Below are 21,688 nucleotides of genomic sequence, written 5' to 3'. Positions count from 1 at the left end.
TTACCAATGATCATGCCGATCTCACAGCTCTGGTCTCTGTAGCCACAGCTCATCATGGTGCCCACCGTGTCATTCACCATGGCAACGGAGCCGATATCAAAGTCCTGCAGAGACAGAGAGATAGGTGTGTTTACGTTCTTCCTATTTATAAAAACTGGAGAGAAACGGAGTTAGGATGAAGATGTTTGTCTCACTGAGATGTTTCAGTTCATCACACTGATTTAATATTAGACACAAATTAAAGTCACTTTTTAAGTGAGGATTTCATTTATTTATTATTTTATTAAGGGAAAAAAGCCATCCAAACCTACCGGACCCTTTGTGAAAAAGTAACACCCCCATGTAAGGAAAGCTGACTACCATCACCCAGACCTGGTGGTTCAGGAAAACCCTGAACCAGAACCTGACAGTGAAGTAGGCCACAAGATCTACAAAAGCAACACAAGAAACTCATGATCAGATGAGGAACAAAGTCACTCACATCTATCAGGCTGGAAGGGCAGGACTCCAGCAAACCACACTGAGAGCCATTACCCACAAACGGAGAAAACTCTGAACAGTGGTGAACCTTCCCTGCCAACATGACTCCAAGAGAACATGGACGACTCATCCAGGAGGTCCAGAAGAACCAAGAACCACATCTAAAGACCTGCAGGCCTCACTGACTCAGTCAAGGTCAGAGGTCATGACTCAACCATCAGAAAGAGACTGGGCAACAACGGCATCATGGGAGAGTTCAAAGGCCAAACCCACTGCTGACCAACAAGAACACAAAGGCTCGTCTCACATTTGACTAAAAACATCCTGATGATCCCCGAGACTTCTGAGGACTGACCAGACAGAAGAGGAACTTTCTAGAAGGTCTGGTCCCGTTCCATCTGGAGTCAGACTAACCCAGCATTTCATCAGGAGAACATCAGACCAAAGTCAGACATGGTGGTGGTAGTGTGATGGTCTGGACCAGGACCTGGACCACTAGAACCATGAATTCTGCTCTCTAGCAGAAAATCCTGAAGGAGAATGTCCGGCCATCAGTTCATGACCTCAAGATCAAGACCACTTGGGTTATGGAGCAGGACCATGATCCCAAACACACCAGCAAGTCCACCTCTGAATGGACTAAAGACTAGATGAAGGTTCTGGAGTGGTCCAGTCAAAGTCTGGACTTAGATCTGACTGAGATGCTGTGGTTGACCTTAAACGGGCCGTTCATGCTGGAAAACCCTCCAATGAGGCTGAATGAAAACTATTCTACAGAGAAGAATGGGACAACATTCCTCCACAGTGATGAGAAAGACTCAGTGACCACAACTGCTAATGCTTGCCTCAGGTGTAGGGATGGAAGAACCAGTATTAGGGTTTAGGGGGCGATGACTTTCTTCTCTCATTAAATGAAAACATTTAAAAACTGCTGGACTCAGGATATCTCTGTGTAATACTACAATCAGTTTGATGATCTGAAACATCTACGAATGAAAAATATGCAAAACTCAGAAATCAGGAAGGGGCCAAACGTTTGGGCGCAGTGTTCATGGCTGTGGCTGAGAGTCTGAGCTGCTTTAAAACCACTTAGAAATAAAAGAAACGGTGAAACATGAACAGCCATTAAATATGAATGAATCCAAATAAAGGCTGGAGGAGCAGAAGGCCAAAGCAGAGCTTACTGTGGGTATGATAATAATGATGTATTTTCTGTGTCTGTTTTTAAGAGAAGCTGGATAAAATGTTCAGAATATGAGCTCGAAGGTGATTGTAGTGCTGGGCTCCAAACGTAGACAGGAGCCTTCCTCTGAGAGAAATATGAGCGTGGATTATTTTAATGTGAGCCTCAACATGTGGTACTGACCCCTCTCCTGTGGATCGCCTCCTTCAGCAGCTTCACCACGTCTTCACCCTCCACACCAGAGCAGTTGAAGCCTTTAGTCCAGCGGATCAGGATGCTCTGAGCAGAGAAAGCATCAACTACAACGTTTAAAAGTGTTTTTAACCCTTAAAGACAAAGATAGACCAGTGAAATCCTTCAGTTCTGCCCAAACTGTACTGGTTTATAAGGGTGTTTGAACGTACCTTGTCGATTTCTTTTTGTTCACAAGGAAAGGAGAAGGTGAATCCCAGAGGAAGAGTTTTTCCTTTTAACTTCTGAGAGTCCAGGAACTCACTGAGACACGCGGCGATGTGGTCGAACAGCTGCACGACAAAACAGACGACATTTAACAGAGACATCCATCCAGGGGGAGACAGGGACATGGCCCCGTCAGCCAGCAGAGCAAAAATATATTCTAACACCTATTTTTGCTACGGGTCAATGAGATGTACTTTTATTATTTCCTTCACATTAGATTATCTGTTTAGTAGCCTCATCTTCATCTCTGTCCCTGCCTCCTCCCCCTCATTCTGAACAGCTGATGTGCCTCTGCTGCGCTCAGCGTTTTAGAGAGAAACCAGGAGGAAAACTCAGAGGGTCGGATCCCAAACAGGGGTCTCACAAACACAGGTATTCAAAATAACAGCACGTCTGATCCACCTGCTCTCCCGTCCCCAGCATCATTTCTTTGGGGATGGCACAGATCTGACTGTCCATCTTCAACACTCTCTGCTCCTCCTCCTCCACCCGCACATGAAGCACCCGGAAGTTTGTTCCACCCAGATCCAAGGCCAGGTAGTCACCGTTCTCTGCAGGAAGTGGAAGAGAGGAAGCTGGTAGATGTAGAAAACACAGAACTACTCAGCAGTTACAGTCCGCTATGAACACTGTATACTGTATCTATAGTCATAGATCTACGGGGATCAGGTTTATAATAGCTGTATACTGTATCTATAGTCATAGATCTACAGGGATCATGTTTATAATAGCTGTATACTGTATCTATAGTCATAGATCTACAGGGATCATGTTTATAATAGCTGTATACTGTATCTATAGTCATAGATCTATGGGGATAAGGTATATAACTGCTGTATACTGTATCTATAGTTATAGATCTATGGGGATAAGGTATATAACTGCTGTATACTGTATCTATAGTTATAGATCTATGGGGATAAGGTATATAACTGCTGTATACTGTATCTATAGTTATAGATCTATGGGGATAAGGTATATAACTGCTGTATACTGTATCTATAGTTATAGATCTACAGGGATCAGGTTTATAACTGCTGTATACTGTATCTATAGTTATAGATCTATGGGGATAAGGTATATAACTGCTGTATACTGTATCTATAGTTATAGATCTACAGGGATCAGGTTTATAACTGCTGTATACTGTATCTATAGTTATAGATCTATGGGGATAAGGTATATAACTGCTGTATACTGTATCTATAGTTATAGATCTATGGGGATAAGGTATATAACTGCTGTATACTGTATCTATAGTTATAGATCTACAGGGATCAGGTTTATAACTGCTGTATACTGTATCTATAGTTATAGATCTATGGGGATAAGGTATATAACTGCTGTATACTGTATCTATAGTTATAGATCTACAGGGATCAGGTTTATAACTGCTGTATACTGTATCTATAGTTATAGATCTATGGGGATAAGGTATATAACTGCTGTATACTGTATCTATAGTTATAGATCTACAGGGATCATGTTTATAATAGCTGTATACTGTATCTATAGTCATAGATCTACAGGGATCATGTTTATAATAGCTGTATACTGTATCTATAGTCATAGATCTATGGGGATAAGGTATATAACTGCTGTATACTGTATCTATAGTTATAGATCTATGGGGATAAGGTATATAACTGCTGTATACTGTATCTATAGTTATAGTTCTATGGGGATAAGGTATATAACTGCTGTATACTGTATCTATAGTTATAGATCTATGGGGATAAGGTATATAACTGCTGTATACTGTATCTATAGTTATAGTTCTATGGGGATAAGGTATATAACTGCTGTATACTGTATCTATAGTTATAGATCTATGGGGATAAGGTATATAACTGCTGTATACTGTATCTATAGTTATAGATCTACAGGGATCAGGTTTATAACTGCTGTATACTGTATCTATAGTTATAGATCTATGGGGATAAGGTATATAACTGCTGTATACTGTATCTATAGTTATAGATCTATGGGGATAAGGTATATAACTGCTGTATACTGTATCTATAGTTATAGATCTATGGGGATAAGGTATATAACTGCTGTATACTGTATCTATAGTTATAGATCTACAGGGATCAGGTTTATAACTGCTGTATACTGTATCTATAGTTATAGATCTACAGGGATCATGTTTATAATAGCTGTATACTGTATCTATAGTTATAGATCTATGGGGATAAGGTATATAACTGCTGTATACTGTATCTATAGTTATAGATCTACAGGGATCAGGTTTATAATAGCTGTATACTGTATCTATAGTTATAGATCTACAGGGATCAGGTTTATAATAGCTGTATACTGTATCTATAGTTATAGATCTACAGGGATCAGGTTTATAACTGCTGTATACTGTATCTATAGTTATAGATCTACGGGGATCAGGTTTATAATAGCTGTATACTGTATCTATAGTTATAGATCTATGGGGATAAGGTATATAACTGCTGTATACTGTATCTATAGTTATAGATCTACAGGGATCAGGTTTATAACTGCTGTATACTGTATCTATAGTTATAGATCTACAGGGATCAGGTTTATAACTGCTGTATACTGTATCTATAGTTATAGATCTATGGGGATAAGGTATATAACTGCTGTATACTGTATCTATAGTTATAGATCTATGGGGATAAGGTATATAACTGCTGTATACTGTATCTATAGTTATAGATCTACAGGGATCATGTTTATAATAGCTGTATACTGTATCTATAGTCATAGATCTACAGGGATCATGTTTATAATAGCTGTATACTGTATCTATAGTCATAGATCTACAGGGATCAGGTTTATAATAGCTGTATACTGTATCTATAGTCATAGATCTACAGGGATCAGGTTTATAATAGCTGTATACTGTATCTATAGTCATAGATCTACAGGGATCATGTTTATAATAGCTGTATACTGTATCTATAGTTATAGATCTACAGGGATCATGTTTATAATAGCTGTATACTGTATCTATAGTTATAGATCTATGGGGATAAGGTATATAACTGCTGTATACTGTATCTATAGTTATAGATCTATGGGGATAAGGTATATAACTGCTGTATACTGTATCTATAGTTATAGATCTATGGGGATCAGGTATATAACTGCTGTATACTGTATCTATAGTTATAGATCTATGGGGATAAGGTATATAACTGCTGTATACTGTATCTATAGTTATAGATCTATGGGGATCAGGTATATAACTGCTGTATACTGTATCTATAGTTATAGATCTATGGGGATAAGGTATATAACTGCTGTATACTGTATCTATAGTTATAGATCTATGGGGATCAGGTTTATAACTGCTGTATACTGTATCTATAGTTATAGATCTACAGGGATCAGGTTTATAACTGCTGTATACTGTATCTATAGTTATAGATCTACAGGGATCATGTTTATAATAGCTGTATACTGTATCTATAGTCATAGATCTACAGGGATCATGTTTATAATAGCTGTATACTGTATCTATAGTCATAGATCTATGGGGATAAGGTTTACAGTCACTGTATACTGTATCTATAGTCATAGATCTACGGGGATCATGTTTATAATAGCTGTATACTGTATCTATAGTCATAGATCTACGGGGATCAGGTTTATAATAGCTGTATACTGTATCTATAGTCATAGATCTACAGGGATCATGTTTATAATAGCTGTATACTGTATCTATAGTCATAGATCTACAGGGATCATGTTTATAATAGCTGTATACTGTATCTATAGTCATAGATCTACAGGGATCATGTTTATAATAGCTGTATACTGTATCTATAGTCATAGATCTATGGGGATAAGGTTTATAACTGCTGTATACTGTATCTATAGTCATAGATCTATGGGGATAAGGTTTATAACTGCTGTATACTGTATCTATAGTCATAGATCTACAGGGATCATGTTTATAATAGCTGTATACTGTATCTATAGTCATAGATCTATGGGGATAAGGTTTATAACTGCTGTATACTGTATCTATAGTTATAGATCTATGGGGATAAGGTATATAACTGCTGTATACTGTATCTATAGTCATAGATCTACGGGGATCATGTTTATAATAGCTGTATACTGTATCTATAGTCATAGATCTACAGGGTTCAGGTTTATAATAGCTGTATACTGTATCTATAGTTATAGATCTATGGGGATAATGTTTATAATAGCTGTATACTGTATCTATAGTCATAGATCTACAGGGATCATGTTTATAATAGCTGTATACTGTATCTATAGTCATAGATCTACAGGGATCAGGTTTATAATAGCTGTATACTGTATCTATAGTCATAGATCTACGGGGATCAGGTTTATAATAGCTGTATACTGTATCTATAGTCATAGATCTACGGGGATCAGGTTTATAATAGCTGTATACTGTATCTATAGTCATAGATCTACGGGGATCAGGTTTATAATAGCTGTATACTGTATCTATAGTCATAGATACGGGGATCAGGGTCCAGTCTTAGTCTGGATCAGAGGGAGGTTAAAGCAGAGGTAGACTCTGGTTTCTTCTGTGATAGAGGACCTCCTACCTGTGCCGTCTGGTGTGGCTCTGACGAAGGTCGGCAGCATCTTCACGGGTGCTTTGTGGTGTGTGTGTTTCCCCAAACCTTTGATCATGTCTCTCTTCAGCTGAGCAGAAACCTGATGCAGCTTCTCCTCAGACAGACAGAACGGATCCAGGTACACCTGAACCTGCACAGGTACACAAAGAATACAATGGTTTCCTCCCAAACTCCAGTGACTGTAGTAGAAAGACACCTGAGTCTGGAAGGTCAAGTCACTGGTTCATCAGTATTCCTGGCTACCATTACACCATGAAGACCAAAGAACACTCCATCTAAGACAGAAACCTCTCCAGGTCTCTGAACATCCCCAGAGTTCAGTTAAATCCATCCTGAAGGAGAGCAGAGCTGGAGGAGTGATGCTGCCTCCTGCTTTACATCAGCATTAAAGAGTTTATCCAGCAGGTGGCAGTATTTCCGCCTCTACTGCTTCAGCTGACTGAACTGTGAGGTTGTGCTGAAATGTCAGAGACTACAAACATTAGCATTGATTAGCATGGTCTGGTTTGGTTCACCTTTGTTTCAGTCCCTGACCACAGGAAGAGCCCAGCTACAGCAGCTACTCTGATAACTATTATCATCTGTTATCATCATGGCGCTCTGCAGACGTTCGGCTCACACACGTGGCAGAAAACACTAACAGCTGAATGAGGACGTGGTCCTTCCAGTTACAGGTCCAGGTTTTTAAAGACCCTGAGGCTGATGAGGATCCTAACAGCACTGAGAGGTAGTGTTCATGTCTGAGGTAAAATCAGCTAACTAGATGTGAGACCTGTGGCATCAACATCTCTGTTTACAGTGACGCTTTAGACCAGGGGTGTCAAACCCAAGGCCCGGGGGCCTAAATCGGCCCAGGGTGCAGTTATACCCAGCCCACCAGATCATATCCTATTTTTATTTCAAAAGGTAAACATGCTAAGTTAAAAACTCAACATCTGAGTTAAATAGTCAAACTTACAAGTTTTAAAGGTAAAAACACGACATTTAAAGTCAAAATAATGTTTTTAAAAGGCAAAATATGAGATAGAATTCTGAAACCATGATTTTAAGTCAAAATATGAAATAAAATTCAAAATCATGAGTTATAAAGGTAAAAAAAAAGAGCTAAAAGTCAAAGTTAGAAGTTGAAATGGTCAGCAAAACTGAGAAAAAATTGAAAGTCATGACATTTAACAATCAAAATGTGAGATAAATATAGAAATTGTGAGTTTAAAATGTTAAAATATGGATTAAATTCAAATTCATGAGTTTTAAAAGTCAAAATATGAAACAATATTATAAATCATGGGTTTTAAAGGTAAAAAAAAATTGATAAAAGTCAAAATTAGGAGTTGAAAAAGGTCAAACATGAGATACAAGTCAAAGTCATGACTTAAAAAGGTCAAACTAGGATTTAATGTCAAATTCTGAATCTAAAACTTTTAGTCATAACTGTGAGATGCAAAATTGAAACTATAAAGAAAACAGATTCCTCCTTCGTTCCTGACTTTTATTTTCACTCTTTTCTTTCTCTGTTTTTATGGCTCAGCGAGGATGTAATCATCCAGGTTTAGTTCACATTTTTATACTGGAGGAAATCTGCAGACCTCATACTGGTGGACCAGTTCTAATAGAAATATGATAGGATCTGGTGGGCCGGGTAGAACTGAACCACGGGCCAGATTTGGCCCCCGGGCCTTGAGTTTGACACCCCTGTTTTAGACTCTAAAATAAATATCACTGAATTACTCTGGGACTGATTTTATATGTAAAAAACAAAAACAAAGCCTCGGTTACTCCTGATAAAAAGGAGGCCTGATCATAGATATTTAACAGGTAGATCTGCTGTTATCTGTGTTAAACACAAACGAATGTCAGAGTCAGTAGGAGAAGCGACACATTATTAATTTGCTGATGACTCTGATTGTGTCTCTTCTCTCTAACGATGATCCAGATCATGGTCCTCTTTTAACTGATTTCATTGAATGGTGTGACAAATCCTTTTTAAAGATTAATGTTTTAAAAACAAAAGAAATGGCTGGATTTTAGGAAGAATCCTGCTGCCATCTCTCCTGTGTTGATTAATGAACAGTCTGTGGAGAGGGTGAGCCAGTATTGATACCTGGGTACTGTTGTGGATGACAGAATGAGCTTGGAGCCTCAGGGAGATGCTGTCTGCAAGAAAATTAACCAAAGAGTGTATTTTTATCATAAGCTTAGGAATTTTAACGTGGACAGTGTTTTTCTGAAAATGTTTTATTCTTGTTTTATTGAATCTGTTCTTACATTCTCTTTTTTCTGTTTTCATGGTTCACTTCATCTGAAAAACAAAAATCGGCTGCTAGGCTTAGTTAAAACCTGCTGCAAAATTGCAGGCACTACTCTGAGTGATCTGACTGACGTATTCAAACTCAGATCTCTTAAAAAAGCCCAGTCCATCCTTGGTGAACCAGACCATCCACTCTTTAAGGAGTTCACGCTGCTCCCTTCTGGACGCAGGTATGTCCTTCATACGAGACAATCAGACTGAAGAAAGCTTTTATCCTGACTGCCATTAGCCTTTTCAAAAGTTCAAGGTGAAATTTGCCCAGGACTTATTTATTTTGATGCCATTGCCAGTGTTTCCTGTGTCTTTGAATGTTTCCTATGTGTATGAACTTTTATTTTATTCCTTTTGTGGGTGAAATTGCTTGTATGGTACTGCTGGCTGTGAAGCAAATTGCCCCTCAGGGATAATAAAGATATCCTTGATGATGCGGTAGCACAGAGATCTTTGACTCCGTGCTGATGATGGGTAACATTTCAGGCTGCTGGTTTCCTCCTCCTGAACATCACAGCTGAGTCTCCTCTCTCTGTAGGAGAGCTTCAGGATGAGCCCAGCTCCCAGCTGCTTTAGAAATGGAGTTATTAAAGAAATCCAAGACTTTTTCAGCGTTTTAATCATGGAATAAAAGTTTATCTGGGATAGCTGAGAGAAAGTGCTTTAATGAGAAGTTTTCAGCCAGAATTCAGACAGACTGGCTCGGACGTGTGTGGTTCTGCTCCTGCTGCTTCAGCAGATTTTAGAAGGTTTTTCTGCAGGAAGAGGCCGCGGCCGGTTCAGTCTTTAATGATTCTCTGGAGATGGCAGCAACAATCCACGCTTCTCTTCCTGTTTTTCTGCTTCCTTTAAAAGTGGAAAATCCCAGCCCTGCAGCCTGCCAGGGTTCTCCTGATAGCAGAGGTCTAAACTCTGGGATTTGGTCCTGTTCTGGTTCCACACAAACAAAGATGCAGTCCTGGACCCCCTCTACTGGTTTCAGTCTGAGTGGTGATGAAGGACTCTGCCCGCTCCTCTGACTATTTATTCCTCTCCTCCTAATGACAGATGGACTGTTAGTTGAAGTTTTGTACTTTTGATAAAATAAATCTCTAAAATAAAGATTTTAGGTCCTGATGACTCACAGCCATGAAACCGACTGACCCAGGAATATTTACAGCAGAGGTTTCATGGTTTCTGATCATTTGTTTTAATGCCTGCATCAGATACTGACTCTAACAGCCAATCACATTCCTCCCCCTCAGACCTTTTCTTAGCCCCTCCCCTTGTTTTTGCAAGTCCACATCAGCTGAAGGGTGTCCCAGTTCTCTTTTAAACTGAGGGCTAATGCTAATGCTAAAGGCTAATGCTAATGCTAATGCTAATGCTCACTTGTGAAACAGCACAGCAGACATAAACGTAAACACTGATAAACGGAGGAGGATGTCATCTTCAGGGACGGAGGCTGATGGTGTTTTCAGTCAGAGCGAGTGTAAACCAGGACTACATGCAGAGGACCAGAGGACCAGTCCAGAGGACCAGTCCAGAGGACCACAACAGAGGACCGGCACAGAGGACCGGCACAGAGAACCGGCACAGAGAACCACAACAGAGGACCGGCACAGAGAACCACAACAGAGGACCGGCACAGAGAACCACAACAGAGGACCGGCACAGAGGACCAGCACAGAGGACCACAACAGAGGACCGGCCCAGAGGACCGGCACAGAGGACCGGCCCAGAGGACCAGCACAGAGAACCACAACAGAGGACCGGCACAGAGAACCACAACAGAGGACCGGCACAGAGGACCGGCACAGAGGACCAGCACAGAGGACCACAACAGAGGACCGGCCCAGAGGACCGGCACAGAGGACCGGCCCAGAGGACCAGCACAGAGAACCACAACAGAGGACCGGCCCAGAGGACCGGCACAGAGGACCGGCACAGAGGACCGGCCCAGAGGACCAGCACAGAGAACCACAACAGAGGACCGGCCCAGAGAACCAGCACAGAGAACCACAACAGAGGACCGGCACAGAGGACCAGCACAGAGGACCACAACAGAGGACCGGCCCAGAGGACCGGCACAGAGGACCGGCACAGAGAACCAGCACAGAGAACCACAACAGAGGACCGGCACAGAGAACCACAACAGAGGACCGGCACAGAGAACCACAACAGAGGACCGGCACAGAGGACCGGCACAGAGGACCACAACAGAGGACCGGCACAGAGGACCGGCACAGAGAACCGGCACAGAGAACCACAACAGAGGACCGGCACAGAGAACCACAACAGAGGACCGGCACAGAGAACCAGCACAGAGAACCACAACAGAGGACCGGCACAGAGAACCACAACAGAGGACCGGCACAGAGGACCGGCACAGAGGACCAGCACAGAGGACCACAACAGAGGACCGGCCCAGAGGACCGGCACAGAGGACCGGCACAGAGAACCGGCACAGAGAACCACAACAGAGGACCGGCACAGAGAACCACAACAGAGGACCGGCACAGAGAACCGGCACAGAGAACCACAACAGAGGACCGGCACAGAGGACCGGCACAGAGGACCAGCACAGAGGACCACAACAGAGGACCGGCCCAGAGGACCGGCACAGAGGACCGGCCCAGAGGACCAGCACAGAGAACCACAACAGAGGACCGGCACAGAGGACCGGCCCAGAGGACCAGCACAGAGAACCACAACAGAGGACCGGCACAGAGGACCGGCCCAGAGGACCGGCCCAGAGGACCGGCACAGAGAACCGGCACAGAGGAACGGCACAGAGGACCGGCCCAGAGGACCAGCACAGAGAACCAGCACAGAGGACCGGCACAGAGGACCGGCCCAGAGGACCGGCCCAGAGGACCGGCCCAGAGGACCGGCCCAGAGAACCGGCACAGAGGAACGGCACAGAGGACCGGCCCAGAGGACCAGCACAGAGAACCACAACAGAGGACCGGCACAGAGGACCGGCACAGAGGACCGGCCCAGAGGACCGGCACAGAGAACCGGCACAGAGGACCGGCACAGAGGACCGGCACAGAGGACCAGCACAGAGGACCAGCACAGAGGACCACAACAGAGGACCGGCCCAGAGGACCGGCACAGAGAACCGGCACAGAGAACCGGCACAGAGGACCGGCCCAGAGGACCAGCACAGAGAACCACAACAGAGGACCGGCACAGAGAACCAGCACAGAGAACCGGCACAGAGGACCAGCCCAGAGGACCAGCACAGAGGACCACAACAGAGGATCGGCCCAGAGAACCGGCACAGAGGACCAGCCCAGAGAACCAGCACAGAGGACCAGCCCAGAGAACCGGCCCAGAGGACCGGCACAGAGAACCGACACAGAGAACCGGCACAGAGAACCGGCACAGAGGACCAGCACAGAGAACCACAACAGAGAACCAGCACAGAGAACCGGCACAGAGGACCAGCCCAGAGGACCAGCCCAGAGGACCAGCACAGAGGACCAGCACAGAGGACCACAACAGAGGACCAGCCCAGAGAACCAGCCCAGAGGACCAGCACAGAGGACCACAACAGAGGATCGGCCCAGAGAACCGGCACAGAGGACCAGCCCAGAGAACCAGCACAGAGGACCAGCCCAGAGAACCGGCCCAGAGGACCGGCACAGAGAACCGGCACAGAGAACCGGCACAGAGGACCGGCCCAGAGGACCAGCACAGAGAACCACAACAGAGGACCGGCACAGAGAACCAGCACAGAGAACCGGCACAGAGGACCAGCCCAGAGGACCAGCCCAGAGGACCAGCCCAGAGGACCAGCACAGAGGACCACAACAGAGGACCAGCCCAGAGAACCAGCCCAGAGGACCAGCACAGAGGACCACAACAGAGGACCAGCCCAGAGAACCAGCCCAGAGGACCAGCACAGAGGACCACAACAGAGGATCGGCCCAGAGAACCGGCACAGAGGACCAGCCCAGAGAACCAGCCCAGAGGACCAGCCCAGAGAACCAGCCCAGAGAACCGGCACAGAGGACCAGCACAGAGGACCACAACAGAGGACCGGCACAGAGAACCAGCACAGAGAACCGGCACAGAGGACCAGCCCAGAGGACCAGCCCAGAGGACCAGCACAGAGGACCAGCACAGAGGACCAGCACAGAGGACCACAACAGAGGATCGGCCCAGAGAACCGGCACAGAGGACCAGCCCAGAGAACCAGCACAGAGGACCAGCCCAGAGAACCAGCCCAGAGGACCAGCACAGAGGACCACAACAGAGGATCGGCCCAGAGAACCGGCACAGAGGACCAGCCCAGAGAACCAGCACAGAGGACCAGCCCAGAGAACCGGCCCAGAGGACCGGCACAGAGAACCGGCACAGAGAACCGGCACAGAGGACCGGCCCAGAGGACCAGCACAGAGAACCACAACAGAGGACCGGCACAGAGAACCAGCACAGAGAACCGGCACAGAGGACCAGCCCAGAGGACCAGCCCAGAGGACCAGCACAGAGGACCAGCACAGAGGACCACAACAGAGGATCGGCCCAGAGAACCGGCACAGAGGACCAGCCCAGAGAACCAGCACAGAGGACCAGCCCAGAGGACCAGCCCAGAGAACCAGCCCAGAGAACCGGCACAGAGGACCAGCCCAGAGGACCAGCCCAGAGAACCAGCCCAGAGAACCGGCACAGAGGACCAGCACAGAGGACCAGCCCAGGTCTAGAGGAGGACCAGGTTGTGGAGCAGACATGTCTGCAGGTTTCAGGTGTTTCCACAGACGGAGCCTGTTTCATCATCTGAGGGAGTTTACATCTGAGTCTGCACCAATAAAACCCTCAGACAAGTCTCAACAGCCCTGAGAACTCTGATTCACACGATGATAAAAGCAGTGAGGAATTCTGGGAAATAAACTCCCTGTGCATGTACAGCACAGAGGTGATGACTAGGAGGTGAGGAGGACTGCAGCTTCAGAGATGGTCAAAGTCAGGAGCTGGGTCTGTCTTCATCTCTGAAGTCTGAGAGGAAAAAAAGATTAACGAGGACAGTCAGACTGTTGCAGACTCTAGTCCTGATTCTGGTCTTTCATCTCTTCCTCTTTACCGCTTTTAACTTCTTCTACCGTCTTAAACTGAAGAAGACTTCCTGTTCAGAACCAGACCTGATCTTACAGACTGAAGACTGGACGTGGACTGGACCCCAGATAAAGGACCTAGTTCTGGATATGAGGGACGGTAAAAAGGTGGAACATGGTTCTGTGTCTCAGAGCGCTTCAGCCCGTAGGACTGTACCCAGGATCTCCAGCTCTGACCCGGCCTTTAATGGGGTTGGATCTGGGTCTCTTCCTGCTCAGGCCCCTTAGCACAGTTAGACCCGGTCCACCAGATAAGGTTTTAGTAGAACTGGTCCACCAGGTCAGGGTTTTGGTAGAACTGGTCCACCAGTGTGCAGATTTGTGTTTTCTCACGTTTTTGACCTTCAGTTGAGGTTTTGACCTCTAAATTCATGTTTTAATTTCCAGCTCATATTCTGATATTTTCAACTCCTAACTTTGAATTTTAATCCTAAATATTGACCTTTTGGATTTAAAATCTTAGATTTTGCTCTCATCTTTGGACATTTATAATTCAATATTTTTAATTTTGTCTCATATTTTGATATTAAAAACTCATAATTTAGAATTGTTTCTTATATTTTAAACCTTTAAATCTCTTGATTCTTAATTCTGTCTCATATTTTCACCTTTCTGATCTCTTGATTTAGATTTTTTTCTCAAATCTTAACATTTTCACCTCAGAATCACTTTAATCCCAAACATTGCCCTTTTTGATTCATAAATGTAAATCTTATGATCTTATATTTTCACCTTTTAAACTCTAAATGTTGGATTTATCTCATATTCTGACCTGGTAAACTCGTGATTTTGAGTGTTATTTTTTATGTTAGAAATCATAATTTTAAATTTAGACTTTTATGTAAGCCAGAATCATTATCAAGTGTTTAGTTTTTTATCCTATCATTTGTCAGCGGTGAAGATGAGGTTGACAGTCTCTGTGAACTTTTGGTCCAGTTAGGCCCTCAGGTTAGACCCGGATCCAGAATCCGGCCCCTGCTGTGACTGAGTCTGACGTCCCTGGTCTAGAGGAAGCAGGGTAGAAAATGTACGGATGGTTTTGGTCATTATTTCAGCGATCATAGCCCAGAAACGTTGGGGTCTGTCTACAGGGCTACCCTCTAGTCCAGGACGGGTGTCGGCTCTGCTCAGGGTCCCGTACGTGGCGCTGAACTCAGACAGCAGCTGTTTCCAGTGGTTGCTGTTGTTAAATGAACTCTACAGATAGTTCTCCCTTTATTTCACAATAATCCTGGACTTAATCCCAGCGGCAGCCTCAGGATCAGGTCTGGGACCGGCTCAGGGTTCAAACAAACACCACCCCTCTCTATCCTGGTCTCTAGTGAGCTGCAGTGATTTTCCACTGACATGCTGGCTCAGGTCTCTCTCTGTGTCGTCACTCTGTTCCCGCCTCCTCCCATGATCCTCTCTGTCAGCCTCTTGTCCCTACATGCTGGTTCAGGGCGGACTTCATTCCTCCATCAGGACTCTGAAGCTGCAGATTTCTGCAGCAGCACTAAAATCAGACGAGTTCCTCTAGAAACTTCACTGAGAGGCTGATCTGAAGGTTTGCTCTTCTTTTTCTGCAGGAGTCGTTAAAACATGCTGATGAGTCTTTAGGTCAGGAAGTTTGGGTCAGAAAAACATCACATGAGGCTCAATAACCTTGACCTTTGACCTCCAAAAATCTAATCAGTCCATCCTTGAGTCAGAGCGGACATTGGCGCAAAGTTTGACGAAACTTCCTGGAAGCATTCTTCAGATATCAGGATAAAGGTGGAGGATGGAGCGGCGTAGACGGTGGTCAGGACCTGGATTACAGGAACCAGACCACAGAGACAAAGACTCAGATCCTCCTTCATGACTCAGAAATAAAATCTGTCATTTCCTCATCTGAGAATCCTCCCTGCAGCAGCTGGGACTCCCTGACACATGATTCTTCACACGAGGGGACACGGCGGCGTCCAGGAAGTCAGAGAGATCACGCCATTTATAAAGTTATGACTTCTGATGAATGTTCTTCTTTAAAGCTACAGTAAATCTCAGATGCAGAAGGCATGAGTCTAAAAACGTTAAAATTTCAGGATTAAAGGGAGTGAAAACCTGATATTTTAGTTCTCTAAGGTTTGAAAGTAAAAGCAGTCAAAGAAGAAAATCCCTGCATTTAAAGGACAGAATTCACTGGTAAAAAATGGAGAAATAATCAGAATAATCTCTGATAGTTTGACAGTAAAGATGAAAATAGTCGGCAGTTATTTACAGATTTAACCTTTGAAAAGTTCTGGATAATTTCAGACTTTAATCTCAGGATAACCCCACATAGATTATAGATTATGTGCTACTTCACAGATTTAGACGTTGTCTGTGTAAAATTAAGACTCTACATTTTTAAATAAAATGTTTAAATCTTAATCTGATAAATTAACATCTTTCATCCTGCAGTTTTACAAATTTATTCTCCAAACCTCTAAAGGTATAAATGTAAAACAACTAAGGCTTAAAGAAAAGATAAGTCAGAATTTCATCTGATAAATTTAAAACTTAACTGTCTTAGCGTTAGGATTTAATCCTGGAGATTTGCACTGTTAAAAAGTGAAATTTGGCATTAATCTTGTAAAATTATGGATTTAAACAGAGAAATCAACTCTCAGAGCTATCGATGAAAATTCAGCAGAATCCTGGAGGAGGAAAACGTTCATCTCATGATTTTCATCCAGTTTTACAATCTTAAAATTATCATTTTAAAAACAACTTTTAAAATTAAAGCTGCAAGCAGCATTGGACGGGTCCTCGGTCTGTCGCACGTCCCTCATGCCCGTTTGACCTCCACTTTGAGGGTTTCGTCCCTCTTTGACCCTTTGACCTGCTCAAAGTCAGACTGAGGTGTCCCTGCAGCTCTGTCAGGAGCCTCAGACTTTATCATGGGTGTGTTTTACACATTACATTTTCCCGCCTTCAGTGAGTCACATGACCAGCTGCACTGAACTGTCAATCAGTGAGTGACATCATCACCTGTCCTCATCCAGAGTGAAAATTACTGCAATTTTTTTAAACCTCACCTCACAGTAAGCTGAGCGGTAAGCTTATTGTAATGTTCAAACAACCTGCATCTGTAAGACACACAAACACACACTCATGTGCGCTTTGTGCGCTAACACACACACACACAAATGCACCATCTCTCCCATTCACGTCATATGGGATATATGTGTGGCTCTTTATGGGGGACTGTATGTGGATGAGAAGCCACCCACAGTCTCATTCCTCTTAAAGCCTTGCTTAAAGGGACAGTGTGTAGAATTTGGCATTTTAGCGTCATCTAGCGTTCAGATTTTAGAATGAGCCGATCTGTTACCAAAACGTCACATCACTAGGCGACGAGAGCCTGTGAAGACCAAAAAGGATGGTGAGCCGGACATCATTTACAGCAGTGACGAGGTGAGGGTTTATTCATTCATTTTTGTAACCATTATTTTTATAGGTCATAGGTCAGTCTTCTTCTCCAGCTGCCTTCCAGGTAGCTTTCAGGACCGGCGGGCAGGTTCGTATTTAAAAATCGCGTTTCGCTCTTTCTGTCCCCAAAACGTTGCCGTAGACAACATGGCGGTTCAATATGGCAGCCTCCGTGAGGGCGACCCGTGGTAATGTAAATTTATAAAACTTTTTTCTAATTTTGTAAAAAGAAAACTTAAGTTTAAAGGGGATGATTGTGCACTGATTTTAACATCCTTCACATAGATATATAAACATTATATCCCATGTACACTTTTCTGTTCGGCCAAATGCAGCCAAATTCTACACACTGTACCTTTAAATGGGCTGCTTTATTGGAACAGCTCCGTGTGTGTGCGTGATCAGAGCTCATGAGCTCAGCCCCGCCCTCTGTGTCTGCCCGGTTGCCATGGTAACTAATGCCTGCATACTAGCTGCTTTCATCTGTCAATCAGTGGATGACATCATCACTAACTGCTGTCTTGATCAGGAGTGAAATTGACTGAAATTTTTTTGAATCTCCCCTCACAGATGCCACAATTTGGACCAAATCTCTCTAAAAATAAGATATTTTTGTGGTAAATTTTGTAAGGAATCCATCCATGTCATTTTTAAAGCTGTAGGACCTTTGGTTTTTTGTGTAGAGGCCTAACTACCACAGGTTGTGTGGAGCTGTATTTTATCCCCCCCATTCATTTGAATGGGAGCAGCAGGGAGGGCTCCTTGGGGTTGACCAACTTTGAGGGCTTGGTTTTCGGAAACCGTTCGAGAAACAAATTGGTTCAGAACTTTTGATCAGCATGGCCTAGTGTGTCTTCTCTGTGAGTTTCAAGCTGGTACCATTTACGGCCTAGGAGAAGATATATTTTGTTCGGAGCCCTTTTTTCCTGGAAAATTTTATTTTGAAAGGCAAATTGCCGGCTTCCTGTTTGAGATAGGTTAGGGGTATCAGTGCGTGATTTGTGGGTCTCGATGAGACGAACGTTTCAACGTTGGTTTGATCTCTCTACGACATTCCTACTGGCCGTGAGGGCCGTTTTAGTGTGCCTAGGTGGCGCTAGAGAGCACATTTTGGCATGTTTGGGGTTAATTTTTTTATTTTATCACATAAAATAAATCGCCAAATCGCCAAATCTGAGGTGTGTGCCAATTTTGGTGAGTTTTTGAGCATGTTTAGGGGGTCAAATTAAGATTCAAAGAGCTGGTGAAATAAGAAGAAGAAGAAAGAAACGGAGCAGATACAACAGCTAGAAGGAGTCTGAGGACCATAATTATAACTTAAATCTGACACAATTAAGACTTCAATCATGTAAAACTAAAACTTTAATCTAATAAAAGGACAACTTTATTCATCTAAATGTATGACACTAATCTTATACAACTGAGACTTTAACCTCATTAAATCCCAGATTTAATCTGGTAAAATTATGGCCTTAAATATCATTAAATCCCAACTTTTATCTGGTAAAATTATGGTCTTAAATATCGTTAAATCCCAACTTTTATCTGGTAAAATTATGGTCTTAAATATCATTAAATCCCAACTTTTATCTGGTAAAATTATGGTCTTAAATATCATTAAATCCCAACTTTTATCTGGTAAAATTATGGTCTTAAATATCATTAAATCCCAACTTTTATCTGGTAAAATTATGGTCTTAAATATCGTTAAATCCCAACTTTTATCTGGTAAAATTATGGTCTTAAATATCATTAAATCCCAACTTTTATCTGGTAAAATTATGGTCTTAAATATCGTTAAATCCCAACTTTTATCTGGTAAAATTATGGTCTTAAATATCGTTAAATCCCAACTTTTATCTGGTAAAATTATGGTCTTAAATATCGTTAAATCCCAACTTTAATACGGTAAAATTAAGGCCTTAAATGGTAAAAATAACCACTTAAATTTCATTCATTCTCAACTTTATTTTATTAAATTAAATTTATTCAACTTTAATCTTGTCCACACACAAATCTCTAAACATTCTGTTGTTGTTGTCTCCATGGTAACGATAAATTCCTGGAAATAACTGATTGGTTTATTAGATGATGTGTAAATGTGTGCTGAGGCTTTAATATTTATGGGAGTTCATCTTTAGTGTTGAAACTGTTTTATGTGCTGATGTCATTGTTTCTAACCTTCTCTGGTCTGAAACGCTTCCTTCCTGATTTTAGACAAATGCCTGATTTCAGACAAACGCCTGATTTCAGACAAACGCCTGATTTTAAACAAACGCCTGATTTTAGACAAATGCCTGATTTTAGACAAATGCCTGATTTTAGACAAACGCCTGATTTTAAACAAACGCCTGATTTTAGACAAACGCCTGATTTTAGACAAACGCCTGATTTTAGACAAACGCCTGATTTTAAACAAACGCCTGATTTTAGACAAACGCCTGATTTTAAACAAATGCCTGATTTTAGACAAACGCCTGATTTTAGACAAACGCCTGATTTCAGACAAACGCCTGATTTTAAACAAATGCCTGATTTTAGACAAACGCCTGATTTTAGACAAACGCCTGATTTCAGACAAACGCCTGATTTTAGACAAACGCCTGATTTCAGACAAACGCCTGATTTTAAACAAATGCCTGATTTTAGACAAACGCCTGATTTCAGACAAACGCCTGATTTCAGACAAACGCCTGATTTCAGACAAACGCCTGATTTTAGACAAACGCCTGATTTTAAACAAATGCCTGATTTCAGACAAACGCCTGATTTTAAACAAATGCCTGATTTCAGACAAACGCCTGACTTTAAACAAACGCCTGATTTTAAACAAATGCCCGATTTTAGACAAACGCCCGATTTTAAACAAATGCCTGATTTTAGACAAATGCCTGATTTTAGACAAACGCCTGATTTTAATGAAAACGCCTGATTTTAAACAAACGCCTGATTTTAAACAAACGCCTGATTTTAAACAAATGCCTGATTTTAGACAAACGCCTGATTTCAGACAAACGCCTGACTTTAAACAAACGCCTGATTTTAAACAAATGCCCGATTTTAGACAAACGCCTGATTTTAAACAAATGCCTGATTTCAGACAAACGCCTGATTTTAAACAAATGCCTGATTTCAGACAAACGCCTGACTTTAAACAAACGCCTGATTTTAAACAAATGCCCGATTTTAGACAAACGCCCGATTTTAAACAAATGCCTGATTTTAGACAAACGCCTGATTTTAGACAAACGCCTGATTTTAGACAAACGCCTGATTTTAATGAAAACGCCTGATTTTAAACAAACGCCTGATTTTAAACAAACGCCTGATTTTAAACAAATGCCTGATTTTAGACAAACGCCTGATTTCAGACAAACGCCTGACTTTAAACAAACGCCTGATTTTAAACAAATGCCTGATTTTAAACAAACGCCTGATTTTAAACAAATGCCTGATTTTAGACAAACACCTGATTTTAAACAAATGCCTGATTTTAGACAAACGCCTGATTTCAGACAAACGCCTGATTTTAAACAAATGCCTGATTTTAGACAAACACCTGATTTTAGACAAACGCCTGATTTTAGACAAACGCCTGATTTCAGACAAACGCCTGATTTTAGACAAATGCCTGATTTTAGACAAACACCTGATTTTAGACAAACGCCTGATTTTAGACAAACGCCTGATTTCAGACAAACGCCTGATTTTAGACAAACGCCTGATTTTAAACAAACGCCTGATTTTAAACAAACGCCTGATTTTAAACAAATGCCTGATTTTAGACAAACACCTGATTTTAGACAAACGCCTGATTTTAGACAAACGCCTGATTTCAGACAAACGCCTGATTTTAGACAAATGCCTGATTTTAGACAAACACCTGATTTTAGACAAACGCCTGATTTTAGACAAACGCCTGATTTCAGACAAACGCCTGATTTTAGACAAACGCCTGATTTTAGACAAACGCCTGATTTCAGACAAACGCCTGATTTTAAACAAACGCCTGATTTTAAACAAACGCCTGATTTTAAACAAACGCCTGATTTTAAACAAATGCCTGATTTTAGACAAACGCCTGATTTTAGACAAACGCCTGATTTTAGACAAACGCCTGATTTTAGACAAA

The 21,688-nt window shown here is 42.6% G+C and overlaps 1 protein-coding gene across 2 annotated transcripts in view; it reads right to left on the bottom strand.

Moving 5' to 3' along the window:
• The window catches only part of LOC121519340 (hexokinase-2-like), a 67,763-nt gene that overhangs the window by 13,171 nt on the left and 32,904 nt on the right, over positions 1-21,688 (bottom strand). For both annotated transcript variants that reach the window (XM_041802241.1, XM_041802240.1), the window contains exons 3-7: positions 6,694-6,856; positions 2,525-2,673; positions 2,068-2,187; positions 1,847-1,942; positions 5-104 (exon numbers count right to left, since the gene is read on the bottom strand). In XM_041802241.1, coding sequence (XP_041658175.1) covers positions 5-104; positions 1,847-1,942; positions 2,068-2,187; positions 2,525-2,673; positions 6,694-6,856 — 628 coding nt within the window. The remainder of the gene's footprint in view (positions 1-4; positions 105-1,846; positions 1,943-2,067; positions 2,188-2,524; positions 2,674-6,693; positions 6,857-21,688) is intronic.

This window comes from Cheilinus undulatus, linkage group 12 (genome assembly GCF_018320785.1).
Source record: "Cheilinus undulatus linkage group 12, ASM1832078v1, whole genome shotgun sequence".
Taxonomy (NCBI): domain Eukaryota; kingdom Metazoa; phylum Chordata; class Actinopteri; order Labriformes; family Labridae; genus Cheilinus; species Cheilinus undulatus.
This window is presented reverse-complemented; position numbering and strand designations above follow the sequence as displayed.